This window comes from Chaetodon auriga, chromosome 12 (genome assembly GCF_051107435.1).
Source record: "Chaetodon auriga isolate fChaAug3 chromosome 12, fChaAug3.hap1, whole genome shotgun sequence".
Lineage (NCBI taxonomy): Eukaryota > Metazoa > Chordata > Actinopteri > Chaetodontiformes > Chaetodontidae > Chaetodon > Chaetodon auriga.
In genome coordinates this window covers 421,568-440,868 of record NC_135085.1, presented here as the reverse complement: position 1 = coordinate 440,868, position 19,301 = coordinate 421,568, and the positions used below count along the sequence as shown (strand labels likewise).

Below are 19,301 nucleotides of genomic sequence, written 5' to 3'. Positions count from 1 at the left end.
CAGTATGTCCCTCTTGTCCAGAGGCAGCCTGCGTCCATGAGGACAGTGAGGAGATGGACTCAGAAGGCTAATGAGTCACTGCAGGACTGCTTTGAGGCAACAGACCGGGATGTGTTGTGTGAGCCACATGGGGAGGACATCAACACCCGGAGGGAGTATATCACAGAGTAAATCAAATTCTATGAACAGACCGTACTGGCAACCCAGACTGTATGCTGCTTTTCCATCAACAAGCCCTTGATCACCAGTGACCTGAAAAGTCTGCTGAATAGGAAGAAACAAGCCTTCAGGTCAGGGGACAAAAAAGAAGTCAGGAGTGTTCAGCACGAGCTGAGGGAGAAGCTGAGACACAGCAGAGATGCTTACAGGAGGAAGCTGGAGGGCAAACTCCAGCTGAACAGAGTGAAGGATGTGTGGACAGGAATGAAGGAGATCACGGGGCTCAAGGCAAGAGACAGTCCAGCAGCCGGCAGCCTCAAGAGGGCCAATGAGTTCAACAGGTTTAGCTCACAGCCAGGAGTGCCCTCGCATTCCCCCGCCCCCTCACACCTCACCACTGTCCACAAGTAACCCCCTCTGCCCAAGCTTTTCCTCTCCAACCCTCGACCTCCCTGGTGATCCCTCCCTCGGACTCAACTCCCACATCCCCTACCAACCCCCCACATCACCCCCTCGACTAGCACCATCCCCTGCCTGAGATGCTGCACCAGGGCAAGGCTGCTGGCCCTGACAGCATTAGTTCCAGAGTCTTGAAGACTTGTGCCAGCCAGCTGTCCATGATCCTGGGACACCTCTTCAACCTGAGCCTGAGCCTGCAGAGAGTCCCAGTGCTGTGGAAGACATCCTGCCTAGTTCCTGTTCCGAAGAGGAAGTCTCCATCTGGCCTTAACAACTACCGACACGTTGGCCTTACAACATTCATGGTGAAGTTCCTGGAGAGGCTGGTCCTGGCCCACCTCCAACCGCAGGTGAAATCATCACTGGACCCTCTACAGTTAACCTACCAACCCCATCTGGGTGTGGAAGTGTAAGGAAAATTCTCCCTGTTGATCATTGAGAGTTGCTAATTCTCTGAAGAATTACAGATTTGGTGTAATGAATCAGGTCTCTTTAATACATGCAGCATGGAGGGAAGACTCATGCAGGGTGTTCTCTGCCATCCAGCTGCTCCTCCTGGGTGAGAAGCTGCGAGTGATGGGAGTCAACATGCCCACTCTCTCCTGGTTTACTGACTACCTGACAGAGAGACCACAGTTTGTTCGACTGGGCAACGTTCTGTCTGAGACAGACAGACAGACAGACAGCTGGGGATAGAAGTTGTGTTACCTGAACAAAGTTCAGTTTACTTTGGGTATATCTTGAATTGGCATTTTAGGCAATTTTTATTGCAATGTTATATATTAAGCCAATTAAAAATGAAAAATCAGTTGACTCATATGGACAGAAAACTAATATAGTGTCTTGTTTTGCATCATTCGTGTATGGAAATGTTCTGTCATTTTTACATGCTGGTCTCGGGTCTCAATAAACTGCTTTGTCGCTGCTGTGGAAATATTCAATACACAGTCTCTCTTACAGAACACCATAATAGACATACTAGGAAATTATTATTTCTTATGCACAATGAATTAAATCAATTTAATTTCCACAAAACACCTTTTTCTGGTATTTTTATGTCGCACAATTGTCATCGTGGGACCAAAGAATTGAACTCATGATATGAGGTGATTGAACATGGGATTAAAGTCAGAACAAACCATCTGATGCCTCACTTATTAAATACTGATTTTTCATTTTTGTTCATTTCACGTGTATTTCCTGAAGCTCAACAGGGTGAAGCTCTGCTGTGGAGTAGCTGGCTGGAGAAACATCCAGAGACTGATCTGCTGTCTGCCAAAGATCCAGGAACAGTAAATGCCCATTGGGATGACCCAGACACAAAGGCTGCCTGGGACGAACATGCTGCTGAGACCTACTACTCCTACTGGGAGCAATACTCGTACTGGGCGTCCCAGGGCTGGACTACTGACCAGTCCGTCTGGGAAGGGAACACTGGAGGAAAAGCAGCAGGGGTTGTGGACAGAGGCATAGAGACACGCCCAAAGACATGGAGAGGTGAAGAAACTGGAGCTGAGAGCCAACAGAGTGGTGGCATTAAGGTTTTGAATCATCTGTTTGGACAGAACTGCACATTAGAAGCAGGTGGGGGCTCTGTGGCAGACAGACAATGTATGAATGTGGCTGATGTCAGAGAGCTCTGTGGTTCTGATGATCCCTCTGATGGTGGAAATGATTGCAAGAAACCTGCTGCCTCCTCACTGCAGAACACAGCTGAGCATACAGGTAATAACTTGTGTTTGGGTTTCAATAACAATAGTGCACTCATCAACATTGCTACAATTACTTTGTCTTCCATGATTTAACACAAAATGTTATTGTGTCGTTTTTTAATAGGATATATCAAATGAAGTGTATTGTCACATACACATTCATACACAGTACAGTGTATTCCTGACCTGTTTTTTAACATTGGTGTATATGACTGACAGCGAAGTAGGTTATTTTTTCTATTTTAGCATACATACAGTATATAGTCATAACTTTAAATAAATTAGTTAAATTTGAATTTAAATAGTTACATTTGCAGATTTTGTGCATCATGGACAGCAAAATGTAAATAAATGCATTTATTCAGTGCCATTTTAGGGGGCATCAATGTCATGTTTAAAATGCGTATTTTCGAAAAGTAGATTTGAAGAATTAATAAATGCTAAAGATCGTGCTTACACCCCTGAGATGCAAGCCTGTGCATGGCCGGTGCAGAGAGCTGAGCAGAGAGAGAGATTAAAATGAGAACATAGCTGAGTGAGACGTGCAAGTAAAAAATGCGTCTGATTTGGTTTAGACACAGGCTTAAATGCCTAACCCCAGAGTGCATCTAACAAATAGGGTTAAAAAGAATAATTAAAGCATGAAACAATAGAACAGTTATGAGTTTCAATTAGCTGATTTATGAATTTCAGAAAAATTCAACAGTAAATCAGTAAGTTTCAGAAATAACTAGACAACAACATGCATTCTAATATATGCAAAATGAGGGATGATAATGACATCACTATAACAGGAATGAATTATAAATTATGTGTAAAGTCTCAGGTTCAGGACCTGAATGGCCTAAGGGAAGAAACTCCCCCTCATCCTCTTCATTTTGGCCTTCAGGCAGCAGTAGCACCTCCCTTACCACAGCAGGGAGAAGTGTCAGTTGTTTGCCCTGTCCATCATCTGCTGGTGTAAATATCTTGTCTGACCGTTGACATCTGATGGTGCGTTCAACTAACTGCACCACCCTCTGAAGGTCAAGGTATTCCCTCTTGGTGCTCTTACCAGTATTTCAGGCTTGAGGTGGTAGAGACACTGATGAGCCCTGTGTGATGTAGACACAAAGTTATCTGAAGCTGGTCCTGTTGAACCCTTCCTTGTTCTTCCCACTCTCAGACCCCTTAGTCTTGTTGACATTCACAGTGAGCTTGTTATTCTGCATCCAGTTCTCCGGGTGCACTTTCTCTAGGCGTTCTCTTTGTTATGTAAGATCAGCCCACCATAATTGCACCATCAACAAACTTTGATGGCGGTGGACTCAGACATGGCCACAGTCGTTTATACATGGACACATCCTTGAAGGACTCCTGTATTAATGGCAGGGCTGAACAATACGAAATAAATATTATATATTATAGATATTATAAATAATATCTCAAGCATAGCTTAAAAATATTAGGCTATGCTGCCATATACAATGTAAATCTTGTTAGACACGTTTTCTCTAAAAGAACATATAGTAATTCTCAAATAGGCCAAGGTCAGAGGGGTCCAGGCTTTTATGTTGAAGCAGGTTTACAATCCCAAATCCCAAAATGTTGGGACACTATATAAAGCATAAGACAGAATGTGATAACTCCCAATCCTTTTTAACATATGCTTAATCGAAACCACTACAAAGAGAATATATTTATTTTTTGTTACCTCATTAGCTTCATAGATTTTTGTAAATATTGGGTTATTCTGAATTAGATGTCAGCAACACATTACAAACAAGTATAATCCAAGGCTAGTACTACATGGACTCAGGAACAATTTGTCTGCCAATTATTGTATTCTTCATTTTATGTTTGTTTTCACACAACGTCCCAACTTTTGTGTATTGGGATTGTATTTTCCTTTCTCATTCAGACTCCATTATATTACATTTTTATTTTTTCCACAAACAAATGAAAAATACTTGTGTACATGTCGACTCGGTGAGTTTCCTGTGGGTCACACATTTCAAAATGACCTTTCAGATTCCAGTATTTCCTCTAACAATCCAATTTTTCTGCGTCAAACACAAGAGTGTAACTCCCTTCACTATGCCTTATGCTCTCACAAGCATGTCTGGGGTTGATTCACACAATGGTTTATTAGGAGCTTAAGCGGTTGTTTGACTTGGCATGCAGATCGCAAAAACCTGCTGAGAGTTTGTGAAGATGGCTGCTCTTTTTCACTGAGGTCCTCTTTTCAGTGCAGTCATCTCATCCATAATGGAAGCAGACTGACAATACTGAATGATCACATCTTGTGCTGGCTGCAGGTCTTCGACAGAGAGATCCTTTTTCACATTGCCCTCTATTCATTCAAGCCTGTATTTTTTGTAAGCTTTCAGTGCAGACTTGATACACAGGATCCATGAAATCTCTCTTGATGTGATGCCATTGGGAATAGAACTGTATGTGAGATACTTCTTTTAGAATCTGGGTTATAATCTTGGTTGGACCCAAACTGCAAAATTTGTGGTTCAAATGTCAGATTACACATGCCTCATCTAGTTAGAGGTCCAGTGTGTAGGATTTAAGGGGACGTAATGGCAGGAATGGAATTTAATATTCATAATTATATTTTCATCACTGTATAATGATCTAAAAATAAGAATTGAGGTTCCAGTACTTGAAGATAAGCCATTTTATCTACAGAGGGAGCAGTTGCTCTCCCATGGAGTCTGCCATGTTCTACAGTAGCACAGAACGAACAAACTAAACACTGGCTCTGGAGAGAGCCTGTCAACATTTTTTAGCAGCCACTGTAGGACCTCCTACACCGTTGGTAGGGTAGGGTAAGGCAAGGGGTATTCAGTTGTTTGCAATATGCATCTTCACTGCTTCACTGCTACATTTAGATGTCACTAAATCCTACACACTGGACATTAACACCAGCTGTTTTCAGGCCATATTTGTATCAAAAGTCCCATATTAGGCTTATAGTGATTGTAATATAGTGTATTTGTTGTGACTTGTGCTGATAAATATCTTTTATGTTTTTGACTCAGATTCTCAACATGCTGCTGGCTGTGACAGTCCAAGCAATAAAATGTCAAATAGAGATGACGACGAGGATGACAAACCCCCAACTGGACGACATGCTAAAGTGAAACGCAGGTCAGATTGCACTGTGTGCTTTTTTAATCTGTTTTCTCTCATGGACAAAGGTGTGCTTTGTACCCCCTCACAAATATCTAGACATAGACATAGACAGACTTTATTGTCATTCAGTAAACAGCAGGTGTACACCGAACGTGTGTATGAATATGTGTGTGTGTGTGTGTGTGTGTGTGTACATATAAATGAAGGGTATGTAGTGAAAAATATGTACAATTTCTTAAAGAATGTTAAACAGCAGAATAATTATGGTATATAGTGTGTAAATAATCAGTATGTATGTCATTTTTTGTGAGAATTGGATGAAAGATGCTGTGACTGTAGCAACCAGCAGCCTACCTCGCCGTGTCTTATTACTATTGGCATTGGGAGTAGTAGTACCATCGGTGTAATTTTTTTATCTTTGCTTTTTTTATCAATTTAATTTCTTTTTTTAATCTCCCCTCATATACTTTCTGTTTCTTTTTTTTCATCCATTTACTCCATTGAGAAACAGTTCAGATCACGAACACACACACACTCACACACACAAACACACATATTCACACACACCCATTTACAACGTACAATTTGTCATTTGGCAGATGCTTTTATGCAAAGCAACGTACATATGAGATTTTCATACAACACAAGCAAGGTTCTAGACGGGAGAGAACAAGAAGAAACACAACTTTCTGGTCCAACTGGACATAGGTGCTACAAGGTGATGCTACAAAGTAGTGCAAAAAGTGCATAGAGTTGATAGAGTTTTTTTCTTTTCTTTAAAGAACAAGGTGTTCAGTAAAGAGCTTGGTCTTTAGTCTGTTTCTAAAGTTCACAAGGGACTCTGCAGAACAAATGGAGTTTGGTAACTCGTTTTTGGAGGTGGCAGCACCAGATGCCATTCTTGGGCAGAGCGTAGTGAGCGGGAGGGAGCATAAACCTGAATGAGGGAGTTCAGGTGGGTCGGAGCGGTTTTGGTGCCAATTTTGTATGCAAGCATCAAGGACTTATACTTGATGCGGGCAGCAACTGGGAGCCAGTGGGGGGGTATGAACAGCGGAGTGACATGCTCTTGTTTGGGCTGGTTAAATACCAGGCGAGCCGCCGCATTCTGTTTCATCTGTAAAGGTTTTAGCGAGCATGTTGGGAGCCCTGGGAGCAATAGAGGCCACATACTCTTTGAAAGGTTAGCTGGTCATCGATCAAAACACCCAAGTTTCTGGCAGATTTTGCAGGAGTGAGCAGACCCGTGTCAAGCTGGATACTAATCTGTTGTTGTATAGAGGGACCGGCTGGGATGACAAGGAGCTCAGTCTTAAACAGGTTAAGCTGAAGGTGTTGTTCCTTCATCCATGCCGAGATATCGGCAAGGCATGCCGATATCCGATCCAAGACCGTGGGGTCATTTGGCGGGAACGAAAGGAGGAGCTGGGTATCGTCAGCATATGAATGGTATGAGAGGCCATGTGAGCAGATGACTGCACCAAGTGCGGTGGTGTATATTGAGAAGAGAAGGGGTCCGAGCACTGACTCTTTTGGTACCCCTGTGGACAAGCAGTGGGATTTGGACATTTCTCCCCTCCAAGATACTGCAAAAGGATCTTCCTGAGAGGTAGGACTCAAACCAGCGGAGAGCAGATCCTGAGAAACCAAGCTCAGAGAATGTGGAGAGGAAGATTTGGTGGTTAACCATGTCAAAGGCAGCTGATAGGTCGAGCAATAGTAGAACAGAGGACTGTATACAGTTGTTATGTTAATGTTCTCATGTTCTCACTGTTCTTAGGTTGTTTTGTCTGTGTTTTGTCTTAATAAAAAAAAAAACAGGGTTAGGGTTAGGCCAAGATTGATGATCAACTTTTTGGTTGCGTCATCAAATCTGTCATATGTCTTGGACACTTGGGTGAAGAGAGGAGCAGAGCTGTCAACTGATTACCACCTGTGGTTAATTGGATCAAATGGCTCGAGAGGCTGCCGGATAGATCTGGTAAACTCATTCGTGTAGTGACAGTGAACTTGGACCATCTTGTGGAGGCTCCCATCTGAAATGTCTTCAACTCACACCTCTGGAAGAAATTCTTAGGCATCCAAAGCGAGAATGGGGACATGGAGTCCAAATGGGCCATGCTCAAAGCCTCCGTTGTGGAGGCTGCTGTAAAGGCTGTAAAGCAGAAGATGGAGGATGTCTGGGCTTGGTTGGTGCAGGGGTCTCCGGAAGCCAAGACAGGTTACGGCTTCAGTGGTCAAAGCAAAAATCTGGAGAGGGACTTTTGGTTGGCCTCAAGGAAGTTCTGTCAAACAGTTACTTAACTCAGGAATGGAATTCAGGGCTTGGCTCAAGCTGTGTTTAGCTGGAGAGGAGAAATGCTGACACTGACTGGGGATATTGTTGAGCAGTGGAAAGAGCAAAGCAGAGCATTGGATGGACAGGGTGTTGTACTGGACCATTGTGGTGAAAAGAGATAAGCAGGAAGGGAAAGGTTTTGCTTCTTCAGTCAATCTATGTTCCAACTCTCACCTATGGTCATTTATTTTGGGTAGTGACTGAAAAATTAGGTCACAGATACACCAGGAGTAACTGGAAAACATTGCTGGGGAGAGGGACATCAGGATTAACATGGATGGATGGGTGGATGGAAGGATGTGATATGCCACTCCTTCTCTCATTTCCTTACAGCTCGCTAAACTGCTGAAATAGAAAGAGATGCAGATGTGAAAATAACAATCATGTTTAAATCTTAAAGCAATATTTTTTTTCTGTTTGTCTGAAGTCATGAGCTGGATGTGGAGGAGAGCCCAAATCTGACACCCAAAGAAGCCTGGAGTAAACTTGGACTGAAACACAATCCAGAGCCCCTGTAAGTCTGGTCTGTTCAAGCCGCTGTTTTGTTTTTTGTGGGGGTTTTTTTCTCTTGTCCACTAGATCTGGCTGCATTGCATTCCAGTTGGTCCACAGCTCTGTTGTGCCTTAAATGTCCACTGGAAGTACGTTAAATGTGAAGCATCCTCCAGGAGTCTATTCTTCAGCACATTTGGATGTTATTTACAGTTGTTTATCCTTTTTTTGTGTGTTTTACAGCATATGAAAATGTTGAAATGTTTGCATCTCTTAAGAGGTCAAAACAGATGTTTCTGGCTGTACTTGATTTATGTACTGTACTATTAGATGCCATTTGGTGTCTGTATTTCCTCAATAGTAATAAGAAAACAGCCTTTTTTCCCTCTCTTGCTCCCTCGCTCTGCCTCTTTCACTACTTACTTTCAATAAGAAAGTTATCTATTTATCTGTGTAACAATAATCAATAACTAATAATCAATAATGTATATAGTCAATAAATCTTATATATTCCTCCAAAATGAATCAATGAATTCACAGGTGAATTTCAGTCTTAAGAGACATGAGCCTTTTTAACAAAAATAGACCATAACAGCACACCGACTAGAATGACAGTGGATGGCAGTAGTAGTCAATTGAGGTCAGTTCAGTTTTATTTATATACTGCCAAATCACAGAGGCCAGAACGCCATACAGCCCCATGTAGTGAACATTTGGTTAACTAAGCTTAAAAAAAAAAAAAAAAATGCCTCTCTGACCCAAACATGCTGAGAGCTGTTTCTAATTCTTTTCCCACCCTATTTATATCAACGAGGGTAGACTAAATATCAGAAACACCTCATATTTCTGTTCAGTTCAGCAGCAGCACAAACTATAGCAGACAAACTGATCAGACATTTTTTAATGAACACCTCTCTGAACAGTTTTAAGAGACTGAACATTTGTCCATTTTTTAGTTTTGGCGTAATGGCGTAGTTTTATCAAAGTGGTCCTAATAACCTGGCAACTAAGGTTATATATGTACAATGTAAAAAATGACAGCGATCAAGTGAGATTTGTTTTGCTCTTTGCTCAAAAAGCATGAAGCATGGCGTTATTTTCACAGAGAAGATTGTATGGACTGCATGCATTTGAAATCTGGTGTTAACACGCATTGGAACAGTTTTTACACAGTAAATGTCTCTTTGGATGAGGTGTTTGTGTTTGTATCTCAGGTTCGACAGTGTGTTAAGCTTTAAAGGCAGCGCTGGTCAAAAGTGTCAGAGGAAGTGGTGGACTAAGCGAACAGTCTGCAGCATAAACAAAAACACCAGGTTCTCAGAGACAGGTGGAGACAACACACAGCCATGGATCAGCACCTCCCTCTGCAAGGTACAGTCTATAAAGTGTTGAAGGCTTTACATTGTCTGATCCACCTTTAAGACTCGGGACAGAGGAAGGTAGTTTTTTTGTTTGAAACGAGGTCCTGATCTTATTGCTTGGAATGGACTTGGTTAAGCAATCTGAGTGGACTCATCCAAGGTGCCATGTAGTATATTTCCAACATGACAGATGCAGGGTCCTGTAAACATCCAACTACACAGGGCATTGGAGATGAAACGTGGATGCCCAGTAGTTTCCAGAACAGCTGGGAGACAGTGCAGTGCAAATTACAGACTTTTCGGTGAAAACCTCCTGACCATCTTATTTGAATTTCTTCAAATCACACCACCAGTGATATGTGGATTTTAAATGCAGTCATGTTTTTGATAACAGGGGAGGTGGAAATGGCACAAATATGTCAAATATACTGTATGTATGTAATCGCCATGTATTTAAAAAAAAAGAAAAAAAAAAAAAAGTAATCAAATTGCAGCATCATCAACAATTTGGAACGTGTAAATCCACTGATCCATTTCATTCAAATTCAAATTCCCAGCCTTTGGAAGGTTTTTTATTTTTCCCCCATAAAGTTTTTCTCTGTGTCCATTAACAGTATAACTTAAAACTGTTATATTGCCATTTGCTACGGAAGCTCTGAAAGGCAAGGTGGAAAAAAAAAATAAAACGGCCAATGTTTAAGTTTATCTCGTACGTATGAGTTAGTATCTCGTACGTATGAGTTAGTATCTCGTACGTACGAGATAACTCGCAATTATTTTTTTTTTTCACCTTGCCTCTCAGGGCCACTGGCTCAGTTATTTTGGAGGAAAAAAAAAATCTGAAACGAGAGGTTTAACCTTCTCAGTTACTTTAACTACAAATATGTGCTGTAAACCACAATGGGACTGAGAGATTTCTCCATAAAATATTTATATCACATAATTTTATATAGAATTATGAATGAAAGCTCCATATGACAACACGTAGCTGTTCCGCCACTGACAGTATGCCATGTCATCCAGACTGACCTGCCATGCAAAAGTACGTTGCTAACGTCAGCTAGTCATCACAATGAACTTTACAAGATGCCTGCATAATCTGTCAAAGATATCTATCAACGATGTTCATCGTATCGTGGATGCCCACTCCCCTGCTCCGAAGAGCAAACGGGAAAAAGGGTTTCGTCTCTACATCTCTAGTTACGTTCACCAGTACGAGGATAAGTGATTTATTGGTGACGTTAGCTGACTAGCTGACGTTAGCAACGTGCTAATTTTTTAGTTTTGTGTTTGCTTCGTATGTTCTTTACTGTTACATCTTGTGCTAACTGTGTTGACTTTATGTCCATTTCAGTGTCAGACAAAGATCAGGGCACAGGTGATGTTTCTGGGCTTGATGTCAGTCGAGGGCGGCGATCCCAAACACCGGCTCTTGTCTTGGTTGCTGTGTAACTTCCATTCAAACAGTGTTGGCACTGCGTTTGCTGCTAAAACCCGTCTACCTTTGGGGGTATTTCGAATTTCCCATCCTGCATATTTTCTGCAGCCACTGTGCACGAAGTTCGGCGTCCTTCGGGAAGCAGTGGAAGCTAAGCTCGCTGTTATAGCGACTTGAGCCGGCACAAAGTGGCACACAACAGTGCTCATTAGAGCCACCCACCGTCTTCTGGAACTTAAAAGTCCCTCTCACATTATACTTCGTCTTCTTTCGTTGATGTTGATTCATTTTTCATTCCTTGTATTTATTTTAGCGCTGTTTTGACTGGAGAGGGAAGTAAAACGGAAACTGGTTTGCCGATTTCAGGCGGAATCGGAAGTACGTCACGAGGCTTGCGCACAGAGCCTATTGAGTGGTACCATAAATTACACAAACCGACATAACGCAAATAAAAAGACATTCTCAGATAGATAGATAGATAGATAGATAGATAGATAGATATAGATTGCATCTCCACTCAATCAGAGCACGCCACTTAGTTACCACAGTAAAAAAAAACAAACAACAACAACAAAAAAAAACAAATCGACCACGATCTGAATCTAAAATCTGTTGTCGCAAGAGTCAGTAGGCTACATGACGTGCATTAGCCCACTACTTTAAAGCATCGATTGAAAAGGACAAACACCTGATAAAAATGATTACAAATATGTTTGAGCCGCTTGCGGTCAGTCTTGATGACGTGGCATACTGTCAGTGGCGGAACAGCTTCGTGTTGTCACATGGAGCTTTCATTCATAATTCTATATAAAATTATGTGATATAAATATTTTATGAAATCTCTCAGTCCCATTGTGGTTTACAGCAGATATTTGTAGTTAAAGTAACTGAGAAGGTAAAACCTCTCGTTTCAGATTTTTTTTTTCCCTCCAAAATAACTGAGCCAGTGGCCCTGAGAGGCAAGGTGAAAAAAAATAATAATTGCGAGTTATCTCGTACGTACGAGATACTATCTCGTACGTACAAGATAAACTTAAACATTGGCCGTTTTATTTTTTTTTTTCCACCTTGCCTTTCAGAGCTTCCGTAATTTACGATTGTAATTTAAAAAAAAAAATTCTAATTATGAATTTAACTGGAAGTGGAAATAAATGTTGTGGGATCAGGTCACCATTTAAATTTCAAGGTCAGGTTTATTTATATAGCGCCAAATCACAACAGAAGTTGTCTCAGGACACTTTCCATTTAGAACTGGTATGGACCATACTCTTTATCTATGTGACCCAACAATTCCCTCATGTGCAAGCACTTGGCACCATTTCTTTTCTGAGTTTGATGATCTCAAAGATATCCCGTTTTTGAACTGCGCCTACAGTATGAGCTCTCTCTCTCTCTTCTTGAGGAGAGATATAACACTAAATTCAGTTTAAAACACAGCACACATTTGTGTTACGCCATTATTAAGGCTGGCCCGTAGTGTCTTATCAAAAATGCAATGCAATTTTGCGTCCACATAGGTAAACAATATTCACTTTTGTGAAAGTATGCATCTATTGAATGTTTGAATGTCTTTACATGACTGATAATTACCTGAATGTCGGCAATCTGTTCCGGTTGGCTGCAAACTTTGGCATGCCTTTTTAAAGATCAAAAACAATATTCCAAACAGCACAGGGTTCCACCACCACCCTTACGGATTGTCAATGACAGTCAGAAATGGAAAGTAGCAGAATAGACATTTATTAGTATGGATGTCATATAGAAGAATAGTTAAAGGAAGACTACTCTGTTTGTTTCACAGGTCCAAAAGTTTCTTGAAAAGAACCAGACAGAGACACAGATGACTCAATGTGACCATGGTGAGATGAGAAGCAAACAAGAAACAAAGGACAGGCCTCCATTTGTGGGAAAAGTGATGGGGGAAGAGGAGAAGAGGAGGAGGAGGAAGGAGATAAAGTGTGCTGATGAAGGAAGTAAAGAGACTGTGGGAGAAGACAGTTCCAATTCTCTGCACAGTTTAGGTGCAGAGAGGAGGAAATGCATTCAGCCCAGCACCTCCTTCAACTATGCTACTGGAACTGTGGATAGTGAGAGGGAGGAGGGGAAGCTTCCTGGTAGACAGTTATCACATTTAGAAGTTCCTGACTTTTTCCTGTCTGATGCACCTGAAGGCAGCAATGGTAAGCATAGCAACTATCAGATGCTTCCAATAGCATGCATTTTTGTTTGTAAAAAATAAGACTATTGGTGCAATCTAATCATGATGAATGTGTGTATATATGTGTGTTTGTAGAGTTAAGTATGAAAGATCGAAAGAAGTTCAAGAAGAAGAAAAGAAAGCGAGTGAGGAAGCAGCAGGTCCCAGCAGAGATGGCAGCAGAACCAGAACTGGCCAAATATTGGGCTCAACGCTACAGACTCTTCTCTCGCTTTGATCAAGGGATCAGGCTTGATCGGGGTCAGTCTGCACTCTAAATGCATGCTTAGAAACTAACAAAGAATTCATTTCACTGCCATCTGCTCCAAATGAAGCATTATCATAAATTATCAAATAGTGAAATGGGCCTTTATTTATCTCAACTGCAACTCAGATGGAACACTGCTTGGAAATACCAGTTGCTATAAGTTTGAGGCGGCTGTGGATCAGAAGGTATAACCATCATCCGCCTATCAGAGGGTTGGTGGTTCAATCCCTGGTTGACATGTCAAAGTATCCTTAGGCAAGATGCTGAGCCCCAAATTGCTCCCAATGCTGTGTCATTGGTGTGTGAGTGTGTTAATGCTCGTAGTATTAGCAGGTGTACTCGACATGGTATGAATGTGTGTGTGAATGGGTGAATGCAGGCTTGTGGCAAATTTAAATGTCCTCTAGCATTTCTGTGAACAGAAACCCTTCATTCCCTAACAAGGCTTATGTTCTTAAATACCTGTGGGGTGGCTCTGGAGGTAGAGAGGTCATATGCTAATCAGAAGGTCAGTGGTTTGATCCCTGGCTCCTGTAGTCTGTATGTCAATGTGTCCTTGGACAAGATATTGAACCCCAAATTGCTCCCAATTGAAGAGTGCATGCAGACCACACTCAGTTGGAGTGCAGTTTAGTCTGACATTTGCCATTGCAACAATATCCTGATGGGATTAAAGGACAACTAAGCAAAGTGGATCAGAATGAATTAATCAAACACCACCATTGTGTCAGTTTGAACCATATAAAATATACCAGGTTCTTTTTAATGGAAATATTCTCTTAAGACAATGTGTATAGCAGAAGATTACAGTATTACAAGTAGGGCTGACACCTTCTGGTCAGTTGGTCAGTTGGTTGTGCTCTTGTCTGACCAAATTCTCATTGGTTGCACAATCACCATTGCTGCTTTCATAAGGAGAAAGGCCCTTTTTGATTAGATGCACTTGCTCACTCGAGCAGCTCCAGTCTGCTCATGCTCATGCTCATAACATGTCTGTGGCAAAGTAGCAAAGTAATGCATTTTTGGTTCATCTAGAATTCCGCAGAGTAGGTAGAATTTCATTCGACCAAGATTTTCTTTGGTTGACTGGAGCGCTAATTGCAAGGACATCAACTGTTGGAAGGGCTTGCTAATATTACCAATGATTACCTTTCATTCATTCATTCATTCATTCATTCATCTTCTATACTGACTATCCATCCATTCAGAGTGGTGTTCACTATGCTGGATTGCTCCTGCATTGCCTTGAATTCACTAACAGCCACTTTGAAGACAGTATAAGGCATGAGTTTGGTGCCATTGGCCTTGACAGGGAGGTTAACTGTGATATGGCTCGACAGTCTGTTAAGATGTAAAGGCTGGTCAAAAGTGTCAGAGAAAGTGGTGGACTAAGAGAACAGTCTGCAGCAAAAAAAAAACAAAAAACAAAAAAAAAAACACCAGGTTCTCAGAGACAGGTTGAGACAACACAGTGTGGTCAACACATGGAACAACTTTCTCAGTGAGTAGGTCAGAGTCTTTGTTGGCCATGATGGTGTCATGTGAGAGGCTGTTACGCTATAGATTTTTTTTTTTTTTTTTTTGTAGCCATTACCCACTGAAGAATATTATCTCCAATGCCCACATTGTCATCCAGTCTGAAAGCCCTCTCTTTAGCTCCAAGCTAACTTTCTCCTCTAGCCGTACTCTGCTCTTGCCAACTAACAATAGCTCACTCTTTTTACTTTCAAGTACCTGATTCTTTTCAGGTCAGTGTCAACGTGTCCTGCAACTTTCTATCCTGAATTTCGTCTACATACTTCAAAACCATCTTAGGTAGTGGTGTTTATTTTTCCAAAATTAGTAAGTATGTTGTTGATTTCTTTAGATGTCAAGTCTTGAACAAACATTAATTAAGCTTTCATTCATGTGATTTAACTTGACAATGCAGGGTATCCAGAATTTCTTACGTTCTGTCACTTGCATTTTTTGTGTTTCAGAGGGCTGGTTCTCTGTGACACCAGAGAGGATCGCTGAGCACATTGCTCTCAGGGTTGACCGCAGCTTTTCTGACTCTCAGCTGGTCATAGATGCCTTCTGTGGCGTGGGAGGAAATGCCATCCAGTTCGCCCTCACTGGAAAAAGAGGTAAGCCCAGTGTGTGTGCGAGTATGTATGCGTGACCAGGTATTTATCACGTTGTAGGGACAAAAATCTGTTTACACAGTCACATTGTGGGGACTCACCTGCCTTATGGGGACAAAATGCAGGTCCCCTTAATGTAAATCAATAATTGTAGGGTGAAGACTGAGGATAGGGTTACGGGTTAGGTAAGGTTAGGTTAGGTATAGAGTTAGGAATAGACAAATAGTGGGTATGGTTAGGATTAGGGTAAGGCTCCAGGAAATGAATGTAAGTCTATGTAATGTCCTCACAAGTGATAAAAACACAACATGCGTGTGTGTGTGTGTGTGTGTGTGTGTGTGTTATTGCACATCTATTCACCTCTATCAGTTCATTTCATCAGTGGTTCATATTCATCTTGTCAATCATGAAGCCTTTTCTTCATCAACAGCTTTATTAATAATAGAAATATTAATAATAATAAAAGAGTATATGTTGGTACAACAACAACAACAACAACAACAATAATAATAATAATAATAATAATATGACTAATGATTGTAACATAGCCAATCAAGCAGGGCTATGCCAGTAGGTGCAGTCATGACCCACAATCCAGATGCAGCCATAATCCTTGGGAACCTGCAAGATGAGAAAGCACAAGGACTCCGGAGGCAGAAGCCAAGTTAAGAATAAGCTTTAATGGGACATGAACATGTACAGATGGAGAGAGAGAGGAAGCAAGAGGAGCTCAGCGCATGATGGGAAATCCACTGGGAGTCATACCTATAGCAGCATAACTATGGGCTGGTCCAATTCTGCTTTTGGAGAATTTAGGAACTTTAAGTAAGCCTGCATTATGAGCGTGCAGTGGGTAGAGTTGGGTAGTAGGCTCTTTATGATATGACGGTACCTGGCAATTTAGTGCTTTGTATGTAAGGAGGATTTTAAATTCTATTCAGAATTTCATAGGAAATCAGTGCAGAGAATCTGATTTGGGAGAGCTATCAGTTTTCCCAGTTTATGTCAGAGCATGTGCTGCAGCATTCTGAATCAGATAGAAAGTCTTTACCAACTTATTGAGAGAGCCCAATAATAAGGAAATGGAGTAATCCAGCGTGGAAGTAACAATGTACAGGCAGGTTTTTCTGTATCTGAGAGACCATATGTGCCTCATTTTTGCACTTTTACATAGGTGAAAAAAGGCAGTCCTTGAATTTGTTTTACATGGGAGTTAAAGGATATATCCTGATCAAAGATAACCCCTTAGATAACTCATCGAAGTTTAGTAGCAGAAAATTTCAGGTCATCCAGGTCTTTATGTCCTGAAGACATGCTTGAAGTTTAGATAACTGATTGGTTTTTGTCTGGCTTCACTGATAACTGTGTATCATCTGCATAGCAATGAAAATTTAGGGTGTGTGATAATATCATATAAAGGGAGCATACAATTGTGTTCAAAATAATAGTAGTCCAACATCATTTTTTGGGGGGGGTTTGGTAGAAATTCTATTTCTACACAGCAAATAATCTACTAGTAGGTGTAGTAGAGTAATAGAAAACCAACATACCCAATAGTCATGAGATCCATGCTGCTGATTCTGTGTAATTGAATCATTAATTGAAAGGGGCATGTTCAAAATAATAGCAGTGTGGAGTTCAATTAGTGAGGTCATTCATTCTGTAAAAAAACAGGTGTCAAACAGCTGGCCCTTTTAAGGATGAAGGCAGCAAATCTTGTACATGCTGGTTGTAGTGCATTTCTGTGCTATACAAATACAGTCCATTCCATTTACCATTTACTTTGATTAAAAAGTTGAGTGGAGAGGGCAAAACATATAAAGAAGTGCAGAAAATGATAGGCTGCCCAGCTAAAATGATCTCAAGTGCTTTAAAACAGCAATCAAAACCAGAAAGACAAGGAAGAAAATGGAAAACTACCATTCGAAGGGATCGAAGAATAGCCAAAATGGCAAGGACTCAGCCAATGATCAGCTCCAGGATGATCAAAGAAGGTCTAAAGTTACCTGTGAGTACTTTAACAATTAGACGACGCCTATGTGAAGCCAAGCTATTTGCAAGAAGCCCCCACAAAGTCCCATTATTGAAAAAACGACATGCTGAAGAAGTTACAATTTTTGACTGGCCTAAAGAGAAATGATGCAACATTTTGTGGACTGATGAATGCAAGATTGTTCTTTTTGGGTCTAGGGGCCACAGACCCCCAAATGCTGAATTCAAGTCACAGTACACTGTGAAGACAGTGAAGCATGGTGGCACAAGCATCTTGATATGGGAATGTTTCTCATACTATGGTGTCAGGCCTATATATCAGGTATCATGGATCAGTTTGAATTCATCATTGTACTTGAAGTGGTCATGTTGCCTTATGCCAAAGAGGAGATGCCCTTGAAATGGGTGTTTCAACAAGACAACGACCTCAAACACACCAGTAAGCAAGCAGCATCTTGGTTCCAGACCAACAAGATTAAAGTTATGAGTGGCCAGCCCAATCCCCGGACCTTAATCCAATAGAGAACCTGTAGGGTGACATCAAAAATGGTGTTTCTGTGGGGAAAAAATGAGGAAAGAAATGTAGAAGACTTGTGGAATGCAGTCCAATCGTCCTGCACTGAATACCTGTTCACAGGTGCCAGAAGTTGGTCGACTCCATGCAAGACCTGCAGATCTGAAGCGGTTCTCAGAAACAGTGGTTATACAACTAAATATTAGTTCAGTGATTCACAGGAAAGCTAAATCTTGAAGCATTTTTCAGTTTATACGTTTATGTTTATAATTTTTCTTCACTTTCTGTAAAGTAATAACAAATTTGATAAATCTTTCTTCATGTTTTGATTTGAAATAGAGTGTGCAGTGTTCCCAGGGCATTTGCATGTATGGAAGTAAATGCTATTATAATGATTTTGAGGTTTACTTGCTTTTTTAAACACACAACTCTTATTTTGAACACAACTGTATATAGGGTGAGTCTAAGCACAGAACCTTGTGGAATTAACATGTACAAATTGAATCAATCTGATAAATAAGACTTAAACCACCTTGCTGCTGCTCATTTAATGCCAATTAAACATTCCAGCTTCAGTAATAGGATGTAATGGTCAATGGCGTCGAATGCAGCTCTAGGATCTAACAAGAGTACAGAGAGTAAGTCCTTTTTTCTAATATAATTGGAAGGTCTTTGACCAGTGCTGTGTGTATGATATGGTGCACTCTAAATCCTAACTGAAAATCATCATATAAACTATTATGTAAAAAGTCACACAACTGTTTGGCAGCTGCTTTTTTTTTTTTTTTTTTTTAAATTTAAATAGGATCGTGGTGTCTTAACCACTTACCCTGTTTGAAAGGAGCAATCTGAACCGTGGGGTCCCAGTCCATGGGCTGTGTATCTGCCGGGCCCATATTGACCAGATTGTTTATATTTAAATAAGACCCAAGGGGCAGACACAAAGCACAGAATGAAGGGAGCTGTTAAAACCAAAACAGATTAACAAGAACAGAAAACCCTGATACGACAGTATAAATGAGAACAAACAAAAACACAATCACCAAACACAAGAAACAGCCCTTAAACAAAATAATCAACTACACCGTGGCTATCAGGTAGGACCTAACACACAACTAGAACAAG

The 19,301-nt window shown here is 41.0% G+C and overlaps 1 protein-coding gene across 2 annotated transcripts in view; it reads left to right on the top strand.

The window, feature by feature from the left end:
- tgs1 (trimethylguanosine synthase 1) overlaps positions 1-19,301 on the top strand; it is a 52,441-nt gene that overhangs the window by 23,692 nt on the left and 9,448 nt on the right. For both annotated transcript variants that reach the window (XM_076745925.1, XM_076745924.1), the window contains exons 6-12: positions 1,825-2,343; positions 5,360-5,468; positions 8,219-8,305; positions 9,498-9,654; positions 12,884-13,262; positions 13,376-13,540; positions 15,527-15,673. In XM_076745925.1, coding sequence (XP_076602040.1) covers positions 1,825-2,343; positions 5,360-5,468; positions 8,219-8,305; positions 9,498-9,654; positions 12,884-13,262; positions 13,376-13,540; positions 15,527-15,673 — 1,563 coding nt within the window. The remainder of the gene's footprint in view (positions 1-1,824; positions 2,344-5,359; positions 5,469-8,218; positions 8,306-9,497; positions 9,655-12,883; positions 13,263-13,375; positions 13,541-15,526; positions 15,674-19,301) is intronic.